This window comes from Lissotriton vulgaris, chromosome 7 (genome assembly GCF_964263255.1).
Source record: "Lissotriton vulgaris chromosome 7, aLisVul1.2, whole genome shotgun sequence".
Taxonomy (NCBI): Eukaryota; Metazoa; Chordata; class Amphibia; order Caudata; family Salamandridae; genus Lissotriton; species Lissotriton vulgaris.
The window spans coordinates 1,739,823,867-1,739,849,986 of record NC_141695.1 but is presented as its reverse complement, the minus strand read 5'-3'; the positions used below and the strand labels follow the sequence as shown (position 1 = coordinate 1,739,849,986).

The 26,120-nt window shown below is 45.2% G+C and overlaps 1 protein-coding gene across 1 annotated transcript in view; it reads right to left on the bottom strand.

Annotated features, from left to right (window-relative positions):
* Positions 1 to 10,823: 10,823 nt before the first annotated feature.
* LOC147706534 (glutathione S-transferase kappa 1-like) overlaps positions 10,824 to 26,120 on the bottom strand; it is a 132,193-nt gene continuing 116,896 nt past the window's right edge. Inside the window, exon 8 of the mRNA XM_086929092.1 lies at positions 10,824 to 11,624. Within this exon, the coding sequence (XP_086785218.1) occupies positions 11,575 to 11,624 (50 nt within the window). The 3' untranslated portion in view covers positions 10,824 to 11,574. The remainder of the gene's footprint in view (positions 11,625 to 26,120) is intronic.

Here is a 26,120-nt window from a genome sequence, read left to right as displayed (position 1 = left end):
AAGGGGGCCCCCTCTCAAGATACTTAAAGCCAGGGAAAAGAGGGGAAAATATAAACACAACAATAATAGATTCCCTCATGGCCTATATACTTTATACATTAAAGCATAGTTCATTTCATTTTCTATGACCTCCAAAACACAGCAATAACAATTTATTTGATTGTATTTTAAAGTGTTTATTTTATTTTTTTACTTTTTTTGAATTCATTCTATTCTTTTAATCATTTTAGACAAATATAGCATAAAACCTTTTTTCCATCATTTAAATACATAAATTATCACCATTCTATATGATTCAACACATTTTATATAATACAAATTGATATTAACTTTTTTCCTAAACAACCCAAAACAAGAGAAAAAAAGAAGAAAACCCTGGTTTCACAACACTACTCACACTAACATACTACTCTCACACAGGAACACACACTTTCACACCAATCACTTCCAATCAAATCTGTACATAAGGTATACTGTCCAGCAGAGAAAAACTGCCTAGATGAAAACCACAGAATGTTTTGTGGGGTTCCACGCCACGCCAGGTCGACGCGCGTTTTGGTGGGTTGTGACCACCTTCCTCAGGACCTCAATAGATCTACTCTTCTTTTTGTGTGAAACAGGGCATACACTAAAAGGGTATATTTAATCCCATTGAAGATTACAGTTGTAGGTCTAGAAACATATGGATGTCCAAAGGTGGGCTTATTCAGTTGTTTATCCTAATGTTATTGAGATTATTCTGTAGTAGTTTAAACAGATTTCAGCATCACGGGCAAATCACACGTTGTATTGTCGGGATTTCTTCTCATGAGGATTTAACCTCTATTATTCCAACTATCTTCTTCTTCTACCACTCACAATTTTTAATATTGCGTCTGTGACCAATATGAGGATTCATTTTTATAGTACCTTCGTATCCAGCAAAGTCAATTACTCCGATGTGCTTCCGCCCAATCAGGAAAACAACGAGCTGGAATACATTTAAATAGAGTCTCCTGTGATTTAACAGGTTCATAGCCATGTATAGTCCTATACGTTCCAAGGATGTTCAGATAGTTTATCCACCACCACAGATTTATCTTGTGGGTTGACATAGATATTTTCTAATATCAAGGGATACTCAGACTGCTGGGGCCAGCTATCCAGGCGTAACGCCAGTAGCTATGGTTCCTGAATATCCAGTACTGTGACCTTCGCTGTTAGACTGGAGTTCACATAAACGAAGTCCACCTTTTGCTCTACCCAAGGAATTAATTTTAAGTGCCGGTCTACTATATTCTACAAACCCAATCAGTAGAATATTGGAGGACATCCATGTCTCTTGAGCAGCGATTAAATCAATGTTTTTTTTAGGTATTCCATCACGGGGGCAACCTCACTTTTTGCAGCTAAGCCCCGCACCCAGATTCCAGGAGCATATGCTTAGATCTCCCCGGCCAGCTGTTAATATCTTTTGATCCTTCAATTTTCAATCCTTTGGATGCTCTGTTAGGGCTGATGAAAGGCAGCTTCAACTTTTGGTCTCACACTGGGCAGTCACGGTTCTTCTTTGTACATAAGCCATTTGATCACTTGTTGCCTGAATCGTCAACCCAGGATACACAGATGCAGTGGACATAGCCACTGCAGTTTTCAGAATTGAGGTTGCTGGTTTTGTCTTCACGTTCTGAAAGATTACAACCTTTATAACCCAACTTTTCAACAAATCTTAATTTACTAGTATTTTAGCTTTAAGACATGGAGTGTTGAATGTGACCAGGGTAGGCCCGAAGCTTGTTTTTCTGAGGCGGGCGCACGGAATTTGATGGAAAAAATATCCTGAGACTCCGCCTGAGTCAGTCCTATAAGACCAGTTTCAGAACATTTATTTTATTTAATGTATCCTGGTTGCCCCTCAATTTAAATTCCCAAAAAAGGCTTGCACATCCATTTCTCTTCCTCTCGTGGATAATGTCATGGTGACTAGGGCAGGCTTTTCATGAACATAGATTCAGACACTAAGGGGCCCATTACGATGTCCGGCGGATCGCCACCGCCATCATGGCGGTGGCGATCCGCCCGCCATAAATGCCCGCTCGCCACCCTTCCCCCCCACATTACAATGGCGGAGGGGACCGCAGCGGAGGCAAACACCGCCCGCCACTTTTACGCCCCGGTCGCCTTGCGGCCCGGGGCGGGGCAGAAAAGGGTTCATATGGTGGCGGTGTCTATCAGACACCGCCAGCCATATTTGGATGGGCTTCTGCAGATGCTTTTCCGTGGCCCCACGAAAGGCAGGCGGACTTCACTCTGGGGGCCCCGTGCAGGCCTCCAGAGTGAAGGAGAGTAGGGGGTGAACACGGGGGGTACCTGTGGTACCCCCCTTCATTTGCATTTAAGAAGCGCCAGGCACCGCGCGGTGCCTGCCGCTTTGTAAATGCAAATGATGAAATGCATTTTTAGCATTGTGGCGGGCGGTGCAGAGAGCACCGCCGGCCACAATGCTAAAAATACAGGATGTGCCCTCCACTGTGGCGGGCACATCCTAATACCCCCCACGGGACCCCCGCCCTTATGGCGGACGGTCCCTATTACCACGAGGATGGCGGGTGGGCAGGCAAAGTCCCCCCACCATCCTAATGACCCCCTGAGTCTCAACATCCCCCATCTCTAGATTGTGAGTACTTTTTACTGACTCGCTTTCTCTTTGGGTGACAACCAATTCCGGGATCGCTACCAGTACTGCAGGCTTATTCTGGTTCCCACCCACTAGTTCCTGTGCCGAGTTTTGACCAGGGAAAGGATTTTGAAAACCATAAATAGTAATATGTCCAAAGCCATCACATGCACAGGACTACGATTGCAGACCTTTACCCTCAAGGGCACGTTGCCATTTCCTCTAACGTCATTGCCTGTGTTTGCCCAAATTCCACCAGTGAAGCTACCAATTTTGTATTTCTCAGAGGTGTGTTGTTTCTATTTATATCAAGGTCTGACCTGTTCTATGTGCAAGTTCATGTGAACATGCGAGGGAGAAGGTCTCTTAGATTGTTACCTATTTCTACCTTTTCTAGCATGCTTTCGTTCCTGCTTCTTCTATCGGGAGGCAACCCGTTTGGTAACATTTTCCTGAGCTCCAGTATTGGTTCCTAAGTTTATCTCCTGCTGCTGATCAGACAGACGATTCTGCTCTTCTCCTTGTGGGGCAGATTGCCCACTCTTCCCCTCGATGCTCTTTGAGGATAACTCCTCTTGTTCCCTGGTACAATTATATTGTCCCAGCTGTTGACTATATTTTGCATTGGCTGCCCATGGTTTAACATAGTGGATGCTTTTATTGCTCCCAGCATTTACTATAGGAATAGTGGTAGCTGTACTACTTTAACAATCACTTCTTTACATGGACACATGGCGAGAGTTGTTCCATTCTTAGATTGGACTCGCACTATAAGATAATTTAGTTTCTCTAGCTTTTCATCAATGCCTGAAACAAAGACCGCTAAGGTGTATGTCCACCTGAAAATCCATTTTACTAGCACGGTGGTTTAGTGCCATCACAGCTGCTTGCATGAAACTAAGGATAGCCCCCACAGTTTATTGGAGTACATCAGTGTATGCCTGGTCTTCTCTCTCCCAGGCACCCACTTGGGGCTCAGGTCCAGTACCATGGGCTGCGTTACCCTCCCGAAGTCCTGATTCAAGCCGCGCATCATTTTTCTTATAGTTGAGTTTGCTCTTCATTGCTGCTGGCTTGTGCGTGCGAGGATCTGCAGCTAATGGACATAAACTCCTACAGGATTAAAGGACTTCAGGCCCTGGTGTTACAGATATATTTATGAAGAGAGTTCAAATGCTGGTAATCAGTCTGTTGAAAGCTGGGTAGGAGATGTAGCAGCTTTTCTAAAGGGTGGCAGAACTGTTGGTGACACGTCAGCTGAGATTCCAACAATGGTTTTCTAGCACTCAGCTCATTCATCATGGGCATCCTCTCGGGCTTGAGTATTCCCTACAGGGCTAGCTTTATCCTTGCCAATGGTAAAACCAACACAAATTGCATTATCTCTGGTTAGCAGAGTAGAAAAGTCTGAGAGGGCTTTACCGAGCTTCAGACCATAATTGCAGATGCTCAACGCCCTTCCTAGGATTAATCCCATCGCATCTACTGCGCCTTTCAGATGCTAGGGGCTTGTGATGGATAACAGTATTTTCTTTACTATTTCACGCTTTATGTTCCTTTTTGAGCAGGTCGCCTCGGCATTCCTAGTTTCACGCTTTATTATAGGACTGGATTTTTCCTGATATCTTTAAAGCTACAAGAAATGGAACTGATGATAACCTTGAAATGTGTGCTTTATAGTCCAGGCCTGCACCATGCGCTGGGTGACTGTTTCTCTTTCACAGCCCCCTTTCACAGCTAGATGCTAGCATTAATCCCAATGGGGAGAATGGGGAAAGGGGAAAAGGGGAGAAGTCCTCCTTTGCCTCTTCTTTTGAGTGTGTGGCCCCATCATCCTCTCTTGCTTTGCTGATTACTAGCTTGTTTATGCAGCGAAAATTCTTTTGTGCCGGGCTCACTGCCACACTGTACCAGGCTCCCTGCTCCAAGGCCCAGTCCTGGGTCCACACACCATAACACCTTGATACTGGGCAACCTGCAGAACAAACTGCTGCAGATCTAGCCACAGCTATCCCCACTCACCTCACTCTCCCCAGCGCTCACCAAGCGGCCCACAGGGCCCAAACGGTCTTGCGGCTGCTGCTCAGGGCCAACCCTAACCCGGCTGGTTCTCAACACTTGCTGCAATAACCAGAGTGCGGGCCTTGACGAATCTGGTGATTTACGGCTGGCTTACGACTACGACATTGTCTACTCCAAGCACTCCTAATATAGGTTGCAGACACCTCTTGTGCGCTCCTTGACGAATCTGGTGATTTACGGCTGGCTTACGACTACGACATTGTCTACTCCAAGCACTCCTAATATAGGTTGCAGACACCTCTTGTGCGCTCCTTGACGAATCTGGTGATTTACGGCTGGCTTACGACTACGACATTGTCTACTCCAAGCACTCCTAATATAGATTGCAGACACCTCTTGTGCGCTCCTCCCAGCGCGTGTCAGAAACATGTCAGAGCTTCCAACAAAAAGAGCAGTCTGCTCCCGTTAGAAGAAAGCATATTTTATTACTTTTATGAACCAAATAAGAGAATAGAATGTATTAATTTCCATTGTAACTTATTAGTTTAATGACTTTATTTTTTCATTCTTTGGTTGTTAGACATTATTCCCCCTCAGCACATTACAAATTAAAAGCACAACACTAATGTTGAGAGCTTTTACTTTATGTTGCATGCCTACTGAGGAAGACTCCAAAGATACTACAGTGCACTGCACAATTCCGTAAGCATTGAGGAAAATAATTTTAGAACAGATCAACGAAAAATACTCTATTTTGTGCCATTTCTGGGGCTGACTGGTCATTCACAAAAGAAAAACAAGTATATTTTTTTTAAAACTGCTAGTTGATGTTACTAATCCACAAAGATCTGTCGGAAACAGGAAACTGAGGTTGGCGCATAGTTAAAAAAAAGAACTGTCTGACATACAGCAAGATAATGTGTATGGCAACATAGTTTTCAGATTCATGCTCTGTCCTGATGAATATCTAGTTTGGGTGCCACAGAGAGGAATGGAGAATCAGTTTAAGAGTGTCTGTCAAAACAGACGCAGGTAGATAAACATGCATGCTTGCGCAACATCAAGAGAATATGCCAATGCATGTGCCCACACACACACACACTGTCCAAGCAGAAGTAGTCACTAGTCTCAGTATTTACTATATACTTACAGAAACGAGCACAACTGCTCTGGATAGAAACAGTCACTACTGTCAGCGTTTTAGCTCACACAAACAGATGCACACATACACCTGCGCAGAAGTGGTCACTACGGTCAGTTTCACACACACACACACGCACACACACACTTACCTGCTGTGGGCAGAACCACTCACTGTTGTGGGTGTCTAGCTCGGTGAGCAGTCAATATATTGTTTTTTTTATATCGAGCTACACTAATATCGAGTTTTCAATATCGTAGGGACAGAATATGGACCTTAAGGTAAGTAATATTGTTTTTTTTTTTTTTTTTTTAAATCGAAGTTAGTAATATCGTTAGCAAAAATATCGTTAATATCGATATTTATATTAGTGTTATGTATTTTAGTATGTATTTTATATGTATGTTTAACATTTTTTGTAATGTATTTTTATTATTTTTAAATATATGTATTAAATGTTTAGAAATTAGTAATTTTTTAAAGTACATTTTGCGTTTTAGTATCAGAGCGGGTTGTGGTTTTATAGGAATAGGGTGGGAAGTAATTTAATTATTAATGTTTGTACTTATTGATATCGATTATTAATTTATTGATAATTATTAATTGGTAATTACTTTTTATTAATTGATTAATTTATCATTATATTACTTATAATTAATTTTATTTATTGTTAATTTATAGTTAAATAATTATTAATTGGTCATTAATTTTTATTAATTGATAATTAAAATAATTATGTAAATTTTTATGTGTAGCAGGTTGTGAGTTTATAGGGGAATGGGGTGGGAAGTAATTTAATTATAATGAATATAAATTAATATTATTGATAATTTATTGTTAATTACTAATTGGCAATTAATTTGTATTCACTGATTTATTTATAATTATATTAATTATAGTTTATTCCTTTTTATTTATTGTTAATTAATTTTTGGTTAATTTATTATTAATTGGTAATTCATTTCTATTAATTGATTGACAAATCAAAACAGGGATACTACTGCGGTAAAACACCACTTTGGGGGCTGCCGGATAGTCCAGCCTGGTTGGAAGATTCCTGAGCCAATCCCTTGAGAGAAGCAGGCCTCAAAGAATGGGGGGATCTCTTTTATGAGGGGGATCTGCTTTCGTGGGAGTATTTACAGAACAAAATAGGTCCAACCTTTTCAAGGTTTAAATACATACAAATCAGAAGTTGGACACAGACATATAACGATCCACAATCCAAACGCAACAAGTTTCCACTTGGAGGGCACAGCCAACTAATAACTAACCTGGTTGGTACCCCCCCAGCAAAACATGAGATTTCACAATGGTATAGACTCCTTCTAGATGAATCTGATGGGGAATTTGAGTTACCAACTCAACTTTGGGCCGATGTAATTTTGACTCAAGACGTACAAGAACTCTGGTCTACCTCATTCGAACTTTTAATAAATTTGGTGAAACCCTCATGGTTACGTAGAAACCATCTCTTTACCCTTCACAGGGCGTATTATTCCCCCCAAAGATTATCTAAATTTACCTCAGGAACCTCAGCGGCATGTGCAAGATGTGGTTTGATGGCAGCCTCAGATATCCATATGTTTTTTGAGTGTCCCCGTATAACACCTTATTGGGAGGCCATAGGTAAGACTCTCACTGCATCATTAGGTACCCCAATTAGCATAGATTTACCATTAGTGATCTTTGGAGTTCTGAGGACAACTAAAAACATAGCTAGAAACCTGGTCTTCTACACAATCCTTTTAGCAAGAAGAGAGATCTGCAGGAGATGGAAGGATTCCATCCCCCCTTCCCACGGGGACTGGCTGACATCAACGCTACAGACTGCACGCATAGATCTAGCCAGATCAGGAAACCAATGCAAAAGGACCTTTTGGCACTCGATTGTATGGTCTCAATAAAGATCCGGGTTTTTTTTTTTTTTTTTTTCCCCCCGGGTCCAATGATTATACTACTATGGTGCCAACTCAATCGTATCCGGTCATATCCCGGCCCTGGCCCAGCAGTAGGCCTCCCCACTGGTAGCCTAAAAGAATTTCAAGCTGAGACAGTTGCGGGATCTGTGGCTCTCCTCTCGAATGAAATGATTCCTTCCAGTTACTATACTGTGTAAACTTGTCTGATGCTTATTCTAAATGGCTTTCAAAAACCATGGTGGATATGAGGACCAAAAAAAAAAAAATTACAAAAAAAAAAAAAAAAAGACAAATTAATTAAGTTTTTATGTGTAGCAGGTTGTGTGTATGGGGTAATAGGGTGGGAAGTAATTTAATTTTAAGTACATATTAATTACATTTTATTGGTATTTATTATGAATTTTTAAGTTAATTTTTAATGTTATTTATTTTACAATTTTTTTCACATTAATAAGTATGTTAATTTAACCCCTACCCTATCCTACATTTTCAACACCGTTACATTCACTGGAGATGGAATATTAATTTTATCCCCTGCGCTATCCAACACTTGCCCTACTGTTGCACTCACTGGCGTGGGAATAGTAATTTTTACCCCTACGCTATCCAACACTTTCCTTACTGTTGCACTCCCTGGAGTGGGAATAGTAATTTTAACCCAACGCTATCCAACACTTTCCCTACTGTTGCACTCACTGGGGTGGGAATGGTAATTTTTACCCCTACGCTATACAACACTTTCTCGAATGTTGCACTTCCTGGAGTGGAAATAGTAATTTATACCCCTACGCTATCCAACACTTTCCCTACTGTTGCACTCACTGGAGTGGAAATAGTAATTTTTACCCCTACACTATCCAACACTATCTCTACTGTTGCACTCAGTGGAGAGGGAATAGTCATTTTTACCCCTACGCAATCCTACACTTTCCCCACTGTTGCACTCACTGGGGTGGGAATAGTCATTTTTACCCCTACACTATCTAACATTTTCCCTACTGTTGCACTGTTGGGAGTTGGAATAGTAATTGTATTACCTCCACTATCTATTTAAAAAAATAATTAGTTAATGTAATATATAATTAATATTAAAAAGAATTTAATCTTTTTAAATTTGTTATATAATTTATTGAATTTTTATGTGTCATTGTTTTATGTGTATAGATGTATTTATATGATATGTACATTTTTTAATAAGTTATTAAAATTATGAAAAATTAGTAAGTATACATATTATATGTTTAATTTATTTTTACATTATATAAAGTATAATTTTTTAAAATTTTAAAATATTTTAACTATGTTTATTTTCATTATATGTATTTGCTTTATGTTACATAATTTTTTTTACTTACAAAATTATATTTTTAACAATATTTTTGACATCAATATTTTCTCCCGATATTTTAATACTTACCATAACGTAGATATGATGTTGATATTCTTTTAAAAAAAATATTTTTATTGATTCCAGTGACAATCATACATATAGTACAGATTGATAAATAACAAGTTACTCGTACCATTACATATTATACAGGGGTCCGCATCACATATACATTGTTTACATCTCTGTGTATTTCTTAGCATTTCCAACTCCACCATTGGGCATATGCAGATGTCTCCACGATACCCATTTCATTTGGACCACTTCCTGTCCCATTTTTTGGGGCAGCCCGGGGCTATGAAGACCTCCGTCTCTGCTATCATGCACCTGTCCAATTCTTTCACCCATGCAGAAGTGGAGGGTGAAGTCTCCCCCCCTCCCATCCCCTAGCCAGTTCCCTCTTGACCAATGTGTACCCCAGTGTCGCTAGTGTTTGTTCGATGTCAGTAAGGTCAGTTGCGGCCCAGATGTTTAGCAGCCCCAATTGCGTTGTCAGAACGACCTCCTTTCCAAATACAGTCTGTATATGATGTGTGGCCTCTTTCCATAAATGACGGACAGCCGGACAATCCCAGATAGTGTGATAGAAGATGGCCTGCTGTTGGCAACCTCTCAAGCAGAGGTCATCAGGTCTAGCTCCTATTTTTGCCAAGGTTTTGCCCGTCATGTATGAGCGGTGAAGAACCCTAAGCTGTATCAGTCTAAACCGAAGTGTAATGGCTGCTTCTCTAGGGGACATTAGGGTCAATCGATCCCAAGTCTCCCTGCCACTACTCCCTGAGTTTACTAAAGATATCGGGCAGATTGTTACTGAGTTTTTTATACGTTAAAGATATGGCCTAGGAGTGTAGTGGCCCATCCAGCAAGCGATCCTCTAATGGCGATGATTAAGGTAGGTCTGTAAAGTTTGGAAAGGCCGCCTGTAGTGCGTGTCGTATTTGCAGGTTTCTGAATACTTCCCCTTTAGTCATTTGGTGGTGTCTCTGGAGTTCCTCAAACATAAGTATTGAGCCCTTCTTTACCAAATCCTTTACGACTTAGACTCCAATCATGTCCCATTTGTCAAACCCAGGATGGTAACACAGCATGCCCAGTTTCTGGATGCACCATAGTGGCGTCGCCCTGGTAAGAGTGTCAACCCAACCTAGTCTAGAGTTCACTTGATGCCAAATTCCCAATGTGTGTGAGGTGGGTCCAAAATATTTATTTTTCCTATTGCATGAATATAGGGCCCCTAAATAACCGGAGTGGTCCGTTTGGTATCTGTCCAGAGCATAGGCTGGGTTAGTAGGTGGGTGATATATCCAATGATTCACAACCACCAGTTGTGAGGCCCAGTAGTAAAGCTGAAGGTCTGGTAGTGCTATTGCAACCCTTTGTCAGCTTCTTCATTGCTACCCAGAGGGCCTTACCATCCCACAGCAGCGCCCGGACCTCACTCTCCACCGCTGCAAAATACAAATCTGGGATTTGGTTTGGACTGTTCTGAATATATAAAAAGCACGGGAGAGCTAACACTTGATGTCGATATTCTTGACTTCTCCAATATTTTTGTAGGTCGATATTCTTACCTTCGATATTTTGTCAGTGATCCATCTAGCTCATCCTCAGCATTCTAAGACCTTCCCCATACTACACAGCCAGAGACGCATTAAGCATACCTTACTCAAAAACATGTACACACCAAGACGGACTCCTAAACCAAACTATTTTTAATAAACTGTTTTGATGATTGAATACAACTAGAACTGTAAAAATGTGCAGGAGTCAAAGCAAGCCTCCATACATTGTCAACTGTGGAAAGCGTGAAACAGTATAATTAAAGGGAACGTAAAACCAATGGAGACGTTAATGTGAGAGCCACTTATTTAGCCCCCAGGTAGGATTAATGCAGGAAGACGGCTGGAAATAATGAGGTGTATGTAAGGAGTGGTGCGATGGCAATGAAAGTAAGCCAGTGGTGGCACAGTGAGGCCGGTTGCTCGACTTTGGTAGAGTTGTTACTCGTTCTCATTTTCTGTTCAGAGAGACCTGCATGAGTTTCTCTCAGCCATGACAATATGCACATCCCAACTTAGAGTCATCTATATTATCCCTGCCCCTGGCTGGTCTATCGAAATCGTCCTCACAATGAAAGGACGACCTTCATTCCCCAGGAGGTTGGGGGCCGATCATACTCACTATGTCCCTTGGGTCATCTTCTGCAACCCCTTCATGCCATGTCTAAGCCCATACCCCCTTCTTCATATAACCATTCACAATAAACCTCTTGGTAAATCCTGTTCCAATGCCCATTTATAACAAACTCCTAACATACAGGTTTACTAGGACCTGCTCCCAAACTCAGTCGGTTGCCAAGTAGGCTTGTTCCTTACAGTGGTACACAGACCAAATTATCTGCAAAGGTTTTTCTATTCATCATAGATTCTTTTGCTGGAACGGGCCTCTATAGGACTGACATCTGCTCTGGTAGGACGGGCCCCATCCACTTCTCACCTGTTGGGGGATAAACAAACATGTATCAAGCAAAGGGACACACTGTACAGAGACTTGCAAAAAGTTAAGAATGGAAGAGCACTGCTGTCTGAAGGTCAATTGTAGCGGCCATTTTATGCTCATAATGTTAGACTGGCTTCAGGACTAGGGTAAAGTCAGTAACATGCTGGGTGGTCTGGCGCTTCAAGAATAGTGGCACTGCTGGTTTAGACACTTGTCTGTCTCAATGTTGAAGTGTATTTGGGAAGATAGAAAGGGCTGGGGAAGAGATGGCCATATTCAGGAACTGTGAGCACCCTTTAGAGACTTTGATAGAAATGTAGGGTCTTATTTAGAGTTTGGCAAATGAGATACTCCATCACAGACGTAGCAGGTGCCCGTCCACAGTATTACTAGTGCATTATAGCCTATGGAACTTGTAATACAGCAGATGGCATAAACATGATGTTTTGACAGGGCATTCCATCGGCCATACTCTAAATAAGGCCTGTAGATCTGCACAGCTGCCTTACTCTGTAATTATTACACATAGGACTTCCCTTTTGTTTCCCTGTAAACATTACATTAGTTATCTATTACAATTGAACGTTTATGGTATACACCACTTGTGATAAAGTCACTTGAGAACCTCATTAACTGGTGGCATTATTCTTACTACTAATGTGAGCAATAGTAACACTTTTTATTACCTCCATATGCACCCCAACATACCCAGTCATATCAATCGTATTGCCTTGCTTAGCTGCATTAACCCCTTCGGCGCTGATGACGAGCTGGGCTCGTCATCGCGTAGCCTCCTCGCACGCTGATGCCGAGCCCAGCTCGTCACGCAACGTGCGATTTTCGAATTCTCAGCGTGCGAGCGGAATTCCGCTAGCACGCATGAGGTTAAAGTCAGGGCAACCCCAGCAGGGGGAGCAGATTGTTGAAAAACTAGTGTTGGGCGTACCAGAACCAGCAAAGAGACACCCAACGACAACCACCCATGGAAGAGCCCCAACCAGAGGAGGGAGATTCATTCCCCTTCAGGAGTGGTGGACGAGCCATCTAAGAGCCACCACCGGAGAGTATATACATGAAAAACCCTATAGCAAACTTATTAGACCCATGCTCAGTGGAAAGGTGGTGGTTCTACGAAGGAGCTGCTGACAACGGAAATTGTGTTTTAAAAGATAAACCCCTGGATTTTAAATAGAAGACCCCCGAAGATGGCCGCTTAGGCTCCCGGCTCCGCCGACCTCCGTATCCTGCCAGATGATCCTGTTGTTAATCCTGTTTTTACGCCAGACCTCCGTGTGGCTGAACTGATGTACACTCCGAAGGTACATTCCCGAAAACTTAATCGGCTAGATTGACTGAGTTATGTCGAGTTGAAGTTTGCGGCCTAGTCCAACAGGGGAGCCGGGGCCTCGAGTTTTGATCCAGCCGGGTCGCAGTTGAACAACATCGGCCGTGAGAACCAAGCAGGGTCCGGTCTACCGCAGTGGAGGTCCTTTTTCTTTTTGCCCGATTCTGACGGCGGTCATTCTGATTGACTAACATCGAGGGAGGAGTGACGTGATACGACAATGGCCGTGGATGGGGGTCCCTGTCCCACGGACCCGGTTTCCCCCTCGCCGGGGTTCGGTGGGTCGGGATCTTCGCTCGCGGCAGCGAAGTGCAGCTTGCTGCTGCAGGAACAGAAAAGTCGCCCTTCGACGCCGTCAACCCCCCCCCCCCCCCCCCAAGTCCCCCCCCCCCCCCCCCCCGCCCCACCCCTATTTGATCCCCAGGAGGAACCGGCCTCTCTGGGGGAAGTGAAAATGATCCGTACTGAGCGGGGAGAAATGGACCGGACGGAGCGTGAGCCGTCCCTAAGGACAGTAATGGCAGCCATCGGGGCATTGCATTCAAATATAGATGCCCTGATTCACAAAATGATTACGGGCCTATCTGAGAAGAAGTGTGTGAAACCGGACCCTGCTCCACCGCAGGAACTGCTGCCGGCTGTGTCTTACAAGGCAACCATCTTGACTCTGGACGAGGACCCCGTCCGACAAGAAGCGCCGAAGCCCTCGGTCGCTATCGCGGAGAATCCTGAACCCGATGTTTTGAACATATTATTACGTCTACCATCACTGCAGACTTTGGGAGAATCGATTGGTGTTCCCTTCCCGGAGACTCCTGTCGGAAATTGTTTTGGGACTTTTGTTTCATCCTTTCCCTTTTTGATGACCACGTGATCGTGGAGAAAACAACATTGGGACTATCCGTCAGTGAGGGAGCGTTTCTGTGCTGATGGAGTCCTTGAAGAATCACTGACTTTGATTTGTGTCGGACTGAGTTTTTTTGGACTCTCTGCGTTTTAATCCTCCTGTAGAAGTGGTTATCCTACCAGGAGGGGTTAACATGATGGTTCGGAAGGGCCAAGGCTGAGTCCGATTGATTGGGGTTGGTACTATGGCCTTAATGGATGTGGGAATCGTACTTGTTGGACTAACGGGAGGCTGGGCGGTGTATCATAGCTCCCCCCAATTTACCTTTTTGTGATTTCTGTAACATTGTATTTTTATCGTAGGGGGTGCTTTCTCTGGCCGGTGGGGGGAAGGGGGCCGGGAGCCCATACGGAAATGTCCTCCCCCAGGTTTTTCTCTTTTCTACTTTTAGAATCTAGTTAGTTGGGGCGACAGGCACACTGCTAGTTGGGGTTAGGCGATAGCCATATGCAGGGGTGGGGGGATGGGTTTATTATTTTCTTTTTGTTCTCGTTCTTATGGGTTTTTTTTCTTCAATCCTCTTTAATTTCTTCCTTATTAGCAATATTGGCGAAATATCCTGATTTTGTTTAACCTCCAGTGTTTGGTTGCCATGCTTTGTCTATTATTCTGATTTTATGGGTGGGCGGGTTCTGAGGGCCGGCGCTTAAATTGGTTGTCGATTGTAATGCTACTGACCCTGCTTCGTACTTATTACACACAGACGTCCAAATGATCCTTCTGTCATTTCAAGTATATCATGTCTTTGTACCCCTCCGCCATATTATTATGTTGTAATGTATGGCACCAGATAAGTCTATTCCGTTTTTCTTGTTTTAAAATAATAAAAAGATTTTTTTTTAAAAAGATAAGCCCCTAGCTGAAGCAGTGCATTCATGGAAGAGCTCCCCACCTACGACAGTGGATACAACGAGGATCCCTTGACGGGTGGGTCCATGGAAGAGGTTAAAGTAGAGGTGGGAGATTCAAGCAAGAACCTCCTAAATGGTGGTGGATTCTTGGAACGGTCCACAGCAGAGGTCGAGTAATGAAGTGGCACCATGTTTTACAAAGCTCGAACAATCTGAATATCTTATGTAGTCCTCTTTGCACATGAAAAAGAGATCAAGTTGGCTGACCAGAGGTTGCTGTGGAGCTAGTACCCTTAGAGGTCATCAATGCCTATCTCCTGGTGGCAATCTTGGTTCCGTCTTTGCACCCTCCAATGAGTATGGCTCATTCTCGTGCAGAGAGTTAAGTAATGCATGTGTGTTTGCATTAATCAGACATTTGATGAGCTAATTAATCCCACAGATTTCAGAATATTACAAGGCCTCGTGACTCACTTGTATGTTCCCATAGAATGTTTTAGGCTTTGACCAGGACAGAGAGCTTGCTTAGGTCACAGTGAAAAATGCTCTACATGTGTCTGTTTCTTTTGTCCCTATCCTGCCAGAGGAAGTTTGATATACCATAGATCACCATGAAGGGAAGCAGTGCATAACAGCTGCCCTTTCTCCTTGTACCCTAAGGAGAAGTAAAGACTGATTTGTTGGGAAATGGTTTAAGACTGGTTCTACACTTCTTCATGAGGGTTATTGTGCCTCAAAATAGGAACACCTTTGTGCCCTTTCACCCAGGGATAACACTGGTCAGAGCTGATCTGGTAACAACGTGCTTGACACAGTTTAGGAAGTATTAACATCTATTCTTAATTTAAAAAAAGAACATTACTCTTTAGGAATTTTGAGGTACATAAGTACTTTAAAGATGGCTTTTATCCTTCTTTAATGATCTTCAATTTACAGTCACCCCATATGATACTATTTATTACTGTGAGGGAATGTATCCGCTTACATCTTCAGTAAGAATTACACGTTATATGGCAGGATATCCTCTCCGCTCCCCATTTCGTCTCTATATGAATGGTGCAGCATTTGGGGATGGGTAACATCTAGGAAAAATATCCATACTGCTGGGTATTTGTTTACTTCTCATACAGCTAATACTAATACCACATGTTTCCCCATGACTATTTGTAAGGCTTGAAATCTTGTGGGTTGCCCCAGCACACATTAGGCTAGGTAATACCTGGTGAAATCTGTGTGGGGCGATCAGTCAGGATGGTGTGAAATTTGTGCATGAATTGTGGTCAGCTCAGAAGAAGAGCTTTTCATAGATACGTTTTACATCATCAAAACACCTTGTTTACTTGCAAAGCCTAGTTTACACTGCTTTCTGTAACATGGCTTGAAGGTATTTTGAGTTAATGTTGTGGCTCATTTTTATTGTTTGGTTTTCGGACTTATTCTGGTGCACCCAATTCGATCCCAGAGTTACAAATATAACCATTCCTCGGAGTAAGACGAAACAGCTAGGTATTTCACACCCCTTCCTGTGGGCCTTATCCAGATTTAGAAGCAGTGTTTTCAGGCCAACAGACCTGTCAAGACAACTTGCAGGAATTCTCTTTATACCCCTTTCACAGGCACCTGTTAAATCAGCACACATACAGATGATCAAATTAACAAATTAAAGGCAGGAGGCCAGGAAAGATGGCTAAACTCCAGCTGTAGGCCTGGGCTCCTGGCTGTTCACGCTAATCCTACGGCATCCTGTCATGCACTATGCCTAAAAGTCCTCACAAATACCTTACAAGGCATGCAAGGATACTAAGAACCCTACATAAAACAGAACCTTGTGTGCCAAAATCTTCTGCAGGCTTGATTCGACATTGGCACCGGGCCTTCTCCCCCGGCTACAATCCAAGAATGCAGCCGGGGATCTCGGTTGGGACTGTGCCATGGAGTCTCTGGAAACGTGCAGCCAGGGCCGACCTCGGACATGGGCGAGCTGGACCCAGGCCTGGAGTGCCAATATTCTGGGGGGGGTGCAGCAGGGAGCTTCCTGACAATGTCATGCAAACATCACCTCACCCATCCCATTTGGTCTCAATATAGTCCCATTAAAGACTTGGTAATCAGCCCTTAATGTACCTCAGCATCATTGTTAGCACACCAGCAACCCCCTCCTGCCTCCCATCTTCCTCACTTCCTGCTATCACACCGCAACAACCACCCCCGCCCTACTGTACTACTCCAGTCAATATGATTTAGGGCCTCTACCTCCACTAGAGAAGTGCTGGGTCCCAGACCAGAAGAGTGGCTGTGAAGAAGCCTTGGAGCAGCTCGGGATAACTTCAGGGAGTCCTGAAGGATTAGTTACTTAACTGTAATCCTAGTTCTCAACCAGGGGTATACTCATCAAACTGACACCTTGCTTTTAAGGAATTAGAGTTAGGGTACCGTGCCATTAAGACCTGCAGGAGACCCCCTGCTCCCATGATGAACCACAGGTGGCAGTTAGGTCAGTTCTTTTTGATGGTGTATAGGCACCTGAGTAGACATGCAATCAATATACAATAATTTCAAGAGTGCTCGTCCCGGAAGGAGGGTAGATCGCTTATGACTTTGATAAGTATATCCCTAGATGAGAACTAGGATTACAGGTAAGTAATCCTTCTCATCCAGGATATACTCATCAATAGTCCTAATCTATGAAGAGAGTAGCAAGCCCATACCCAAAGCGACGAGCAACAGAGTATAGAGAACATGAAACAACATCACATTCAAATTGCAATTATGCAAAAAAATTCCGTAAAGAAGCCTGCCCAACCTGGGCATCCGAATCTAGACAGTAATGGGGTGTAAAGGTATGCACTGATCGCCATGTGGCTGCCTTGCAGATTTCAGATATAGGAATGTTGCAAAGGAGAGCTGTGGTAGAAGCTTTCCCTCTGGTAGACTGTGCTTTTGGTCTGCCTTGTAAGGTCGTATTAGCTAACTGGTAGGATAAAGCTATACAAGAGGAGATTCATCTAGAAATAGATCTCTTGGAAGCAGCTAGACCGGTATTAGTAGAACCCTAGTTGACAAAGAGCCGGTCAGACTTCCTAAGTGGAAGAGTTTTTGCTAGGTAAAACTTCCATACCCTCCGGAGATCTAAAGAATGTAAAGACCTCTCCATGGGAGTGGTAGGTTGAGGAAAAAAGTGGGCAGCGTGATAACCGGATTGATATGAAAATCCGAGACCACCTTAGGGAGGAAGTTGTGCGCTTCTACGAAGTCTCTGCTGAGCCCTTCTGCCTGCACGTTCAAGGTCCCTGGAAGATGAACAGCTACGATCGTGAGACCCCTCGACAGAAGCCGCTTCCATATGGTCTTGGCCTCCAGAGACAGGACCTGTGACCTGGTGCCTCCTTGCTTGTTCAGATAGAACATTGTTGTTGTGTTGTCAGTCTGAATCTGAATGGAGTTGGACTGCAGGGACGGGTACAGAGACTTGAAAGCAAGATGGACCGCCCTTAGTTCCAAGAAGTTGATGTGATAACTTCTCTCTGCCTCGGACCAGAGACCTTTTACCTGAAGCTGGCCCATGTGAGTTTCCCAACCCTGCAGTGAGGCATCTGTAACCACTGTCTGGGTCGGAGGTTTCGGATGAAAAGGGACCCCTTGCAGAAGGTGAGAGCGTTTCATCCACCATTTAATGGAGTCCCTGGCCGGAGGGAGAGAGATACGATCTTCCTAACGGCCTGACCTTTGTGTCCATTGATCTTTGAGTGCCTGTTGTAGAGGCCGCATGTGAAGTCTGGCATTGGGCACTATGTATATCATGAGGCATCGACCCCAACAGTGAAGACACTTGCCTGGCTATGGGATGCGTAGAGCTGAGGAGAGTGTGGCACTTGAGGAGCACTGATGACAACCTCTCCTCTGAAGGACACACGCTTGCCTTTGTGGAGTCCAGGGAGGTGCCCAGATAATGTATCTGTTGTGTGGGATTGAGGACCGACTTTTTGTAGTTGACTCGCAACCCCAAAGAATGCAGCAGATTGAGGCAGTAAGAGATGGCTCTGGAGCAGTGCAGGTGTGGAACTTTTTAGAAGCCAGTCGTCTAGGTAGGGATAGACGAAGATCTTCTGCCTGCGGAGGAAGGCAGCCACCACCGCCATGCACTTGGAGAATGTCCGAGGGGCGGATTTGAGCCGTTTCACTGAAACGGGAATGTGAAGGTAGGCGTCCTGCAGGTCGATGGCACACATCCAGTCTCCCTGGTGAAGGTGTGGGAAGATTTGATGCAGGGCTAGCATTCAAAATTTCTTTTCTGATAAACCTGTTCAGCAGACGCAGGTCGAGGATAGGTATGTACTCTTTGGCTACTCCTCGTTTTTGGACTAGAAAGTACCGTGAGTATACCCCCTGGTTTCTCTGGAGAGGTGGAACCTCCTCTATGGCCATCTTGGAGAGGAGGGTAGATACTTCGTCCTATAACAGCCGATTTTGTAGTTAAGGCAGGGGTTTCAATAGTGAGGGCACTTACCGGGGGGGGGGGGGGGGGGGGGGGGATTTGGACCTCAGCAAGTAACTATGCTGCACAATATTCAGCACCCATCTGTCTTTTGTTATGGTTTCCCACTCTTCCAGGTGAAAAACGATACTCCCTCCTACGTGGCGAACGGGTGCGGAGGAAGCAATGCCTCACTGTTTGGGAGGCTGCTTGGAGGTGGACTGTTGCTGCTTGTTGTTCCCCCTTCCTCTGCCAGGATGCTTTTGCTGGAATTGGGACCTCTGCTGGTTCTGGGAGGACCATTGAGGGGTTTGAACCCTCTGTTTGAAGGAACTTTTGTCGCTCTATCGAAAGCGTTTGCGGAACTCCTACCGCTTCTCCAGACCAACAGCTTTGACCGTATCCAGCTCAGCCTTCATCTTATTCATCTCCTCATCGGCAAGAGCCCTGAATAAGGAGAAGTCGTTAAACAGAAGGTTCAGGATCTTTTTCTGTGCATCGGGTTTGAGACCTGTGAGGCGCAACCAAGCTGAGCGTCGCGAACAGCCATGGGAGTAGCCATGAGCGGCGAGATCTGAGGCATCTGCTGCCACGCTTATGACTTGATTGGCTACTAGACCACCCTCCTGTAGGATCTCGTGGAAGTCCTGCCAATCTTCTTTGGGGAACTTGTCGATAAACCTTGCCAGGAAGTCCCAAAGAGATCTATCATAACGCCAGAGGAGGGCTGAGGCACTTGCAATCTTCATGGATGACGCAGAAGTATTGCACATTTTTCTGCCACAGGAGTCCATCTGTTTGCTGTCCTTTTCTGGAGGACAGAAGATGAAGAGGATGCGGAGTGTGCCCTCATGGCGGCCCCCACAATGACGGAGTCCGCTGGGGGATCAGCTCTAAGAAACAAGGGATCCTCGGCTGGAGCCTTATACTTCTTAGCAATCCTCGAGGAGACGGACCCCACCGTAGCAGGAGTAAGGAACGTGGCCATAGCTGGTTCCAAGAAACCTGGCACCAAAGGAAGCAGCGGTCTAGGAGCTGTACGATGGTGTAAAGTGTCAAAGATGATTGACGTGGGAATCACAGGAGTATGCAAAGTGATATTAAACTTCTTTGCTCCTCTACCTAGAACGTCTGAGAAAGTTGAGATGTCATCGATGGGAGAATCCCTTGATGGAGGAGTCGATGAAAACGTCGCAAAATAGTCCCGGACAGAGGACCAGGTTGATGATCGTCTGCGTCTTCTCTTATGTGGACGTTCATGGTGAGAGCTGTGACGACCCCGTGACCGTGATCGGTGTGTGGATGGCGAACTTGGTCTTTTGGAGGGAGACTTGGAAGGCCTGGCAGGAGCATTTCTATCAGGAGAGATCCTGGATGGCGAGTATGTGTGGGAGTAGTCCGAGCCCGGACTTCTGCGGTCAGCTATCCCGAGACCCTGCAGCCATTGAGGTGAAAGACCGAAGGTGTAGGCGGATTTCTCTGGTGAAATCTGTACGATATAAATACCCTGGGGATGATGACTGGGCTCTAAAAGTCGATCTGGATCTAGACGTCGACTTACGCCAGGCGTTGGGGGGTCGACCTTCTCGACGTCGAATGATGGGACCTCGACGACGCTTTCGACGTCGACATGCCCACTTGCGGCTTGATGTTCGCCGTCATGACTCTCGACGCCGAACCCTTCAAGGGTGGCGGCGAGTGTCTCGACGTTGACGGAAGCCTCGACGTCAACAGAGTTTTCTTAGGTCTCTCTGGACCCACAGCCTTCGAGCCAGAAGTGCTGTGCCTCGATGCAGACTTACTAGCATGGGGAGGAGGGTCTCGACGTTGAGATGACGATCTGTCCCTCGACGCTTAAGTGTCTCAGCCTCTTCAACTGCGACCTCGATGGCGAATCTCCCGTCACCTTCTTCTTTCTGGACTCCGGAGAGGTGGAACGTAGCCGTTTTCGGTGTTGCTTACTTGAAGAAGGTGCTTTGAAGTCTCCATGGTCACCTCCATGATGGCTTCTGTCCTTCTCCAGCTGGGCATGAAGCTTAATGCGTTCTCTGTCGCGCAGAGTCCACCTGAAAAACTTCTGGCAATGATAGCACTGGTCAGAATTGTGTGAAGATGGAAGACACACAATACACACTGAGTGTGGGTCTGCCAGTGCCATTTTCTTGCCACAGGAAGGGCATTTCCTAAATAAAGCACGCATTCGGACTGGAAATTTTTTGGGGAAAACACAAAAAACTGTAAAATATGCCATCAGGAATCAGAAAATGTCGAATTTTATGAGAAAATTCTCAAATAATTCACTTTCAGTCACAAAACTGAAGAGCTCCAACTCCAGGATCCTCACAGAAGGAGCCGGAAAAAATAACTAACCTAACTGCCACCTGTGGTGCATCATGGGAACAGGGGGTCTCCAGCAGGTCTTAAAGGCACGGTACCCTAACTCTAATGCCTTAAAGGCAAGGTGTCAGTTTTATTTGATTTTTTGTTACTCTGCTGCAGCCTACAGGCAACTGCCTGCAATTACAAGTTTCTTTATGGCAATAAAGCACTGTTGTATGGCAACTGTTTAGTGCTTCCTCTTTTCCATATGGGTAAGGAAGGTATGGGTACTACAATGCAAACCTATATAATTTCTGCATTTTAGCCATGTTTGAAAAATTTTAGGCTGCAGATATATGTTTTCACATATGCATATATATATGTATTTTCTATATGCTCCGGGATCCCGCACATGGGCGGGGATTATTCATAGATTAGGACTATTGATGAGTATCCCCTGGATGAGAACCTGTGGTTTTCTGGGGCAGCCCGGGGCCCTGAGAGGAGGGGGACTCTGTTAGCAATTGGTATTGGCGGTGGTATCTGCGTCCCTGCCAAGTTTGCGAGAACAAAAATAAATGACAGCCTTGATCATGAATGTGCCTTGGGAGGAGCGCTGGCCCACGGCAAGAAAACCAGGGCAGCGGAGATCTCCAGCAAGAGTAGAAAGAAGGAATGGATTGGATTGGGGGCCTGAGCACCGCTGAAGGAGTGCAGGGCTTGGGACCAGAGGAGTGGTGGAGTAGAGATTGAACAAGGGAAACACAAAGAATCTAGACAATGGGTGCTCCGATGAAACCCCTCAGCATGGAAAACAATAAGGCACTGGTGTATGGAAGTGCATTAAAGGGTAACACAAAAAAATGATAATGAACCCTGATCCCGTCAAGGCAGACTGGAGTCTGACCCCTCAATCTCTTCCTGTACAGCAAATGGACAGAACAGAACATCAAAAGCATACAAGGTTCTAGAAGGCGGCAGTGAGAATCTAAACTGTAGCCTCTTCTTGGTGAAGAGTGCCTTCTCTAGTCATTCTGCGCTATTTAATTGGAAAATCTCTGCTACTCAGAGAGAAGCACAACCAGAGCAGCACACTGCTGAGAAGTACCGGTGTGGGCACAGCACTCATGGTCCAGGTGAGCTGTGAGACGTAGTTGTACTTGACTGTTGCTGGAAGTGAAAATGGTGTTGAACGTGTGTCCTGTGATGTGGGTAAGGTCAGTTACAAGTTGCTTGAGGCCGCTGCTGCTCAGCTTTCCAGGAGGCTGGCTGTGTTTGTGTCGCTGGGGTTGTCGAGGTGGAAGTTAAGATCCCCTAAGAAGATGTAGTGCCCTGAGTCGATAGCGATCTGTGTGATGAGGTACATGATGGCGCTGTAGAAGCTAGGGCATGGTCCTGGTGGTCTGTGGATGAGGGTGCCTCTGATGGTGCTTTTGCCGCCTTTGTGGCAGTGGTGTAACAAAACTTGAGGGGGCCCCCTTCAAGATATGCTGAAAGGGTCCTCAAACTAAAATCAGTAGGGGCTGAGAGGCACTGCAGGGGCACTGTGGGGGCCTTTGTTATGCCCCTGCTGTGTGGAGTTGGAAGTTGAGATGCTCCATTATAGCAGTCAAGTCATCTGAAGCAGTCATGCAGCGGATGGTGTCCTTCTGGATAATGGCAATTCCACCTCCATTTACAGACCCCCTCATATACTCATGCTATTGGCCATCGTACTGAGTGAGTGAAGCTTATTTTCATCCCATGATCTAAATGAATTAAAGACACAATCCAGTGGCATATTGAGGAAGACCTAACTACAGTTTATGTGAAACGTTTGTTAAAAAAAGATTTTGATTTGCCATTTGCAAATGTATAAATGATTTGGCCCGGATGAAGCTACATGTTGTAGTGAAACACGTATTGGCCTATGAAGGAACCCTGAAATCAAACGCTCAATTGATTTATCAATTTGTGACTAAAGAGCTTCATATTTGAATACTTTACTGGTCGCAAATACAGTCTGTGTTTGTTAAAATTCCACCTCTGTGTTTATTGGTTCGGTCCCAGTCTTATCTTGTAGCCTTTAGGGGTGGCGATGGTGATGTCTGGGGTGGAGGCGGGGTTCAGCCAGGTCTCTGTGATGAAGATGTCTGGGGTGTGGGATGAGAGCATGTCTCAGATCTCTGCGAAGTGTTTGCTGAGTGATTGCAGAATGCACTGGAGTTGTGCCGTGGTGGTCTTGGTCAGTATGGTGGGTGTAGTCATGTTTGCAGTGTCTCTGGCATTGTTGATTGCTTCCGTGTTGCAGGTGAAGCAGGAGTGCTGGCAGGAGAACGGTCTTTTGGTGATGCGTAGCGATGTGCATAAGCAGTTATTGTCGATGCGCCCGGAATCCAGGGCTTGGAGGTCTGTGGTGGTGTAGCTGCGAGGGGTGGAAGCACCAGAGCTCTTGATGCTGGGCGTGGTTGGCTGCAGACAGGCTTTCCTTAGCTACACCGGTGTTGCTGTTATGCTGCAGCCTCCATTAAATAGGTCATACGAGGAGGGAGAGGCACTGGGAGGAGGGAGAGGCACTGGGAGGAGGGAGAGGAACTGGGAGGTGGAAGGGAGAGAGCGGGTGAAACAGTGGGAAAAGCAGGTGTTGGTGCAGGCTCAGAAATGGATATAACCACAACAGAGCGGCAAAGAGGACTACATAGAACAAAGTTCAATGTTAACAGAGTTACAGTAAGAGGCTAATAAGCAGTTACAATGTAAAGTTTAAAAGTTACAGTTATGTATTACTGGGCTACAGTGTACAACAGTGGAAGAACATAGGCAAAGATACAGGCTATGCAGCAAAGAGTGCAGTATAACAAACAGTGTAATTCATGCAAAAAGAAAGGAACCAACAGCTGATGGTGAGCGAAAGCAGCAGAGGGGGAGGAGGGAGCTGGCACAATCGAGGAGTCCAGGAAAATCATTGATCAAGGAGGATCAGTGGCAGTGGTCCTCCTTGCTCTTAGTGCGGCGTTTGACACGGTCAGTCACAACACCTTACTGAACCGTATATCAAGCGTCGGCATCGTGGACAAGGCCTGGCTCTGGATAAAATCATTCCTAAGCAATAGGTCGTTCCAGGTGTTTGACGGACAAGCAGTCTCCTCCAGCATACCCCTGAAGTGCGGAGTGCCCCAGGGCTCCTCTCTAAGCCCTGCGCTTTTTAATATCTATATGAGGCCACTGGCTGAGGTAGTTCGTCTGTATGGAGTCAAGATCATATCCTATGCGGACGACACACAGCTGGTGGTCTCCTTAGCGCAGGAAGCCCAACACTCTCCATCGGGGGGCTTAACAAAATGCCTGGAGGAGGTGAAGTCCTGGATGACCCTGTCCTCACTAAAGCTGAATGGGGACAAAACGGAGCTCATGCTGTTAGGCCCGGCCGATCCGACCCTCTTCAAGTCATTATGGCCCACCTGTCTAGGCTCCCACCCGGTTCCGAAAGATAACATCAAAAGCCTGGGGGTATGGCTAGACAGGAATCTGACTCTTAACACTCAGGCCACAAAGCTCTCCGCCACCTGCTTTGGACTTCTCCGGACACTGAAGAAGGTCCTCCCCCTGCTCCCAATGGAGGCAAAACAAACAGCTATCCAGGGCATAATACAATCACGCCTGGACTCAAACAACGTCCTTTATCTGGGAGCCCCAGAGTACACATTGAACAAACTACAACTGGTACAGAACTGTGCGGCCCGTACCCTACTGCAAATTCCACGCAGAACCCCAGCCAGAGAGGCACTGACCAGCCTTCACTGGCTGCCAGTACGTAAAAGAGTCACCTTCAAAGCAATGTGTATTGCCCACCAGGCCTTTTCGGACTCGGGCCCAAAAATCATGCGTAGTCTAGTTAGCCAATACCATCCAGGCAGAGACCTACGCTCTAGTCAGGCTTTTATGGCAACAGTCCCCAGAATTAAAAGGTCTAGAGCAGGCGGAAGAATGTTCACTTTCAACGCCTCAAAAATTTGGAACTCCCTTCCCCTTCACCTGAGATCTAATCCTAACCATACCTCCTTCCGCAAGCAACTTAAAACACATCTGTTTAAATCCCCGTAATCATTCAGCCCCCTTCCCCTCCTCCCAGTCTGTCAGCCTCACTACACCCCCTTCTGGTTCCTTTTAGCGCTTGGACGCCCCAGGGCAGCAACCGCGCTGTATATAAATGTATTTTCATTCATTATTTTCATTCACAAGGACCTGCCCAATGGGGTTGTGCTGCAGCATCCATTGAGTAGGTCCTGGAAGGATCTGCTGGGAGGCAGGGATCGGGAGGGAAAGTCCGGGTTAAATGGCAGGTAAAAGCGGGCGGCAGTGCAGCTTCAGAAATGGACAGAACCACAACAGAGCGGCTAAGAGGGCCAAATACAACAAAGATCAATGTTTACAGAGAACAGAGGCAAAGATACAGACTATGGAGCAGACTGAGGGATAGTGTAATTCAGGCAAAAAAAAGGAACCATCAGCTGACAGTGAGTGGAGTAAATCCATGACAGCAGTTAATATGAGAAAAACTACATACAACATGTAGCTAAATACCCAAAAATGTGTGAGTTTGTGGATGAGACAAAGC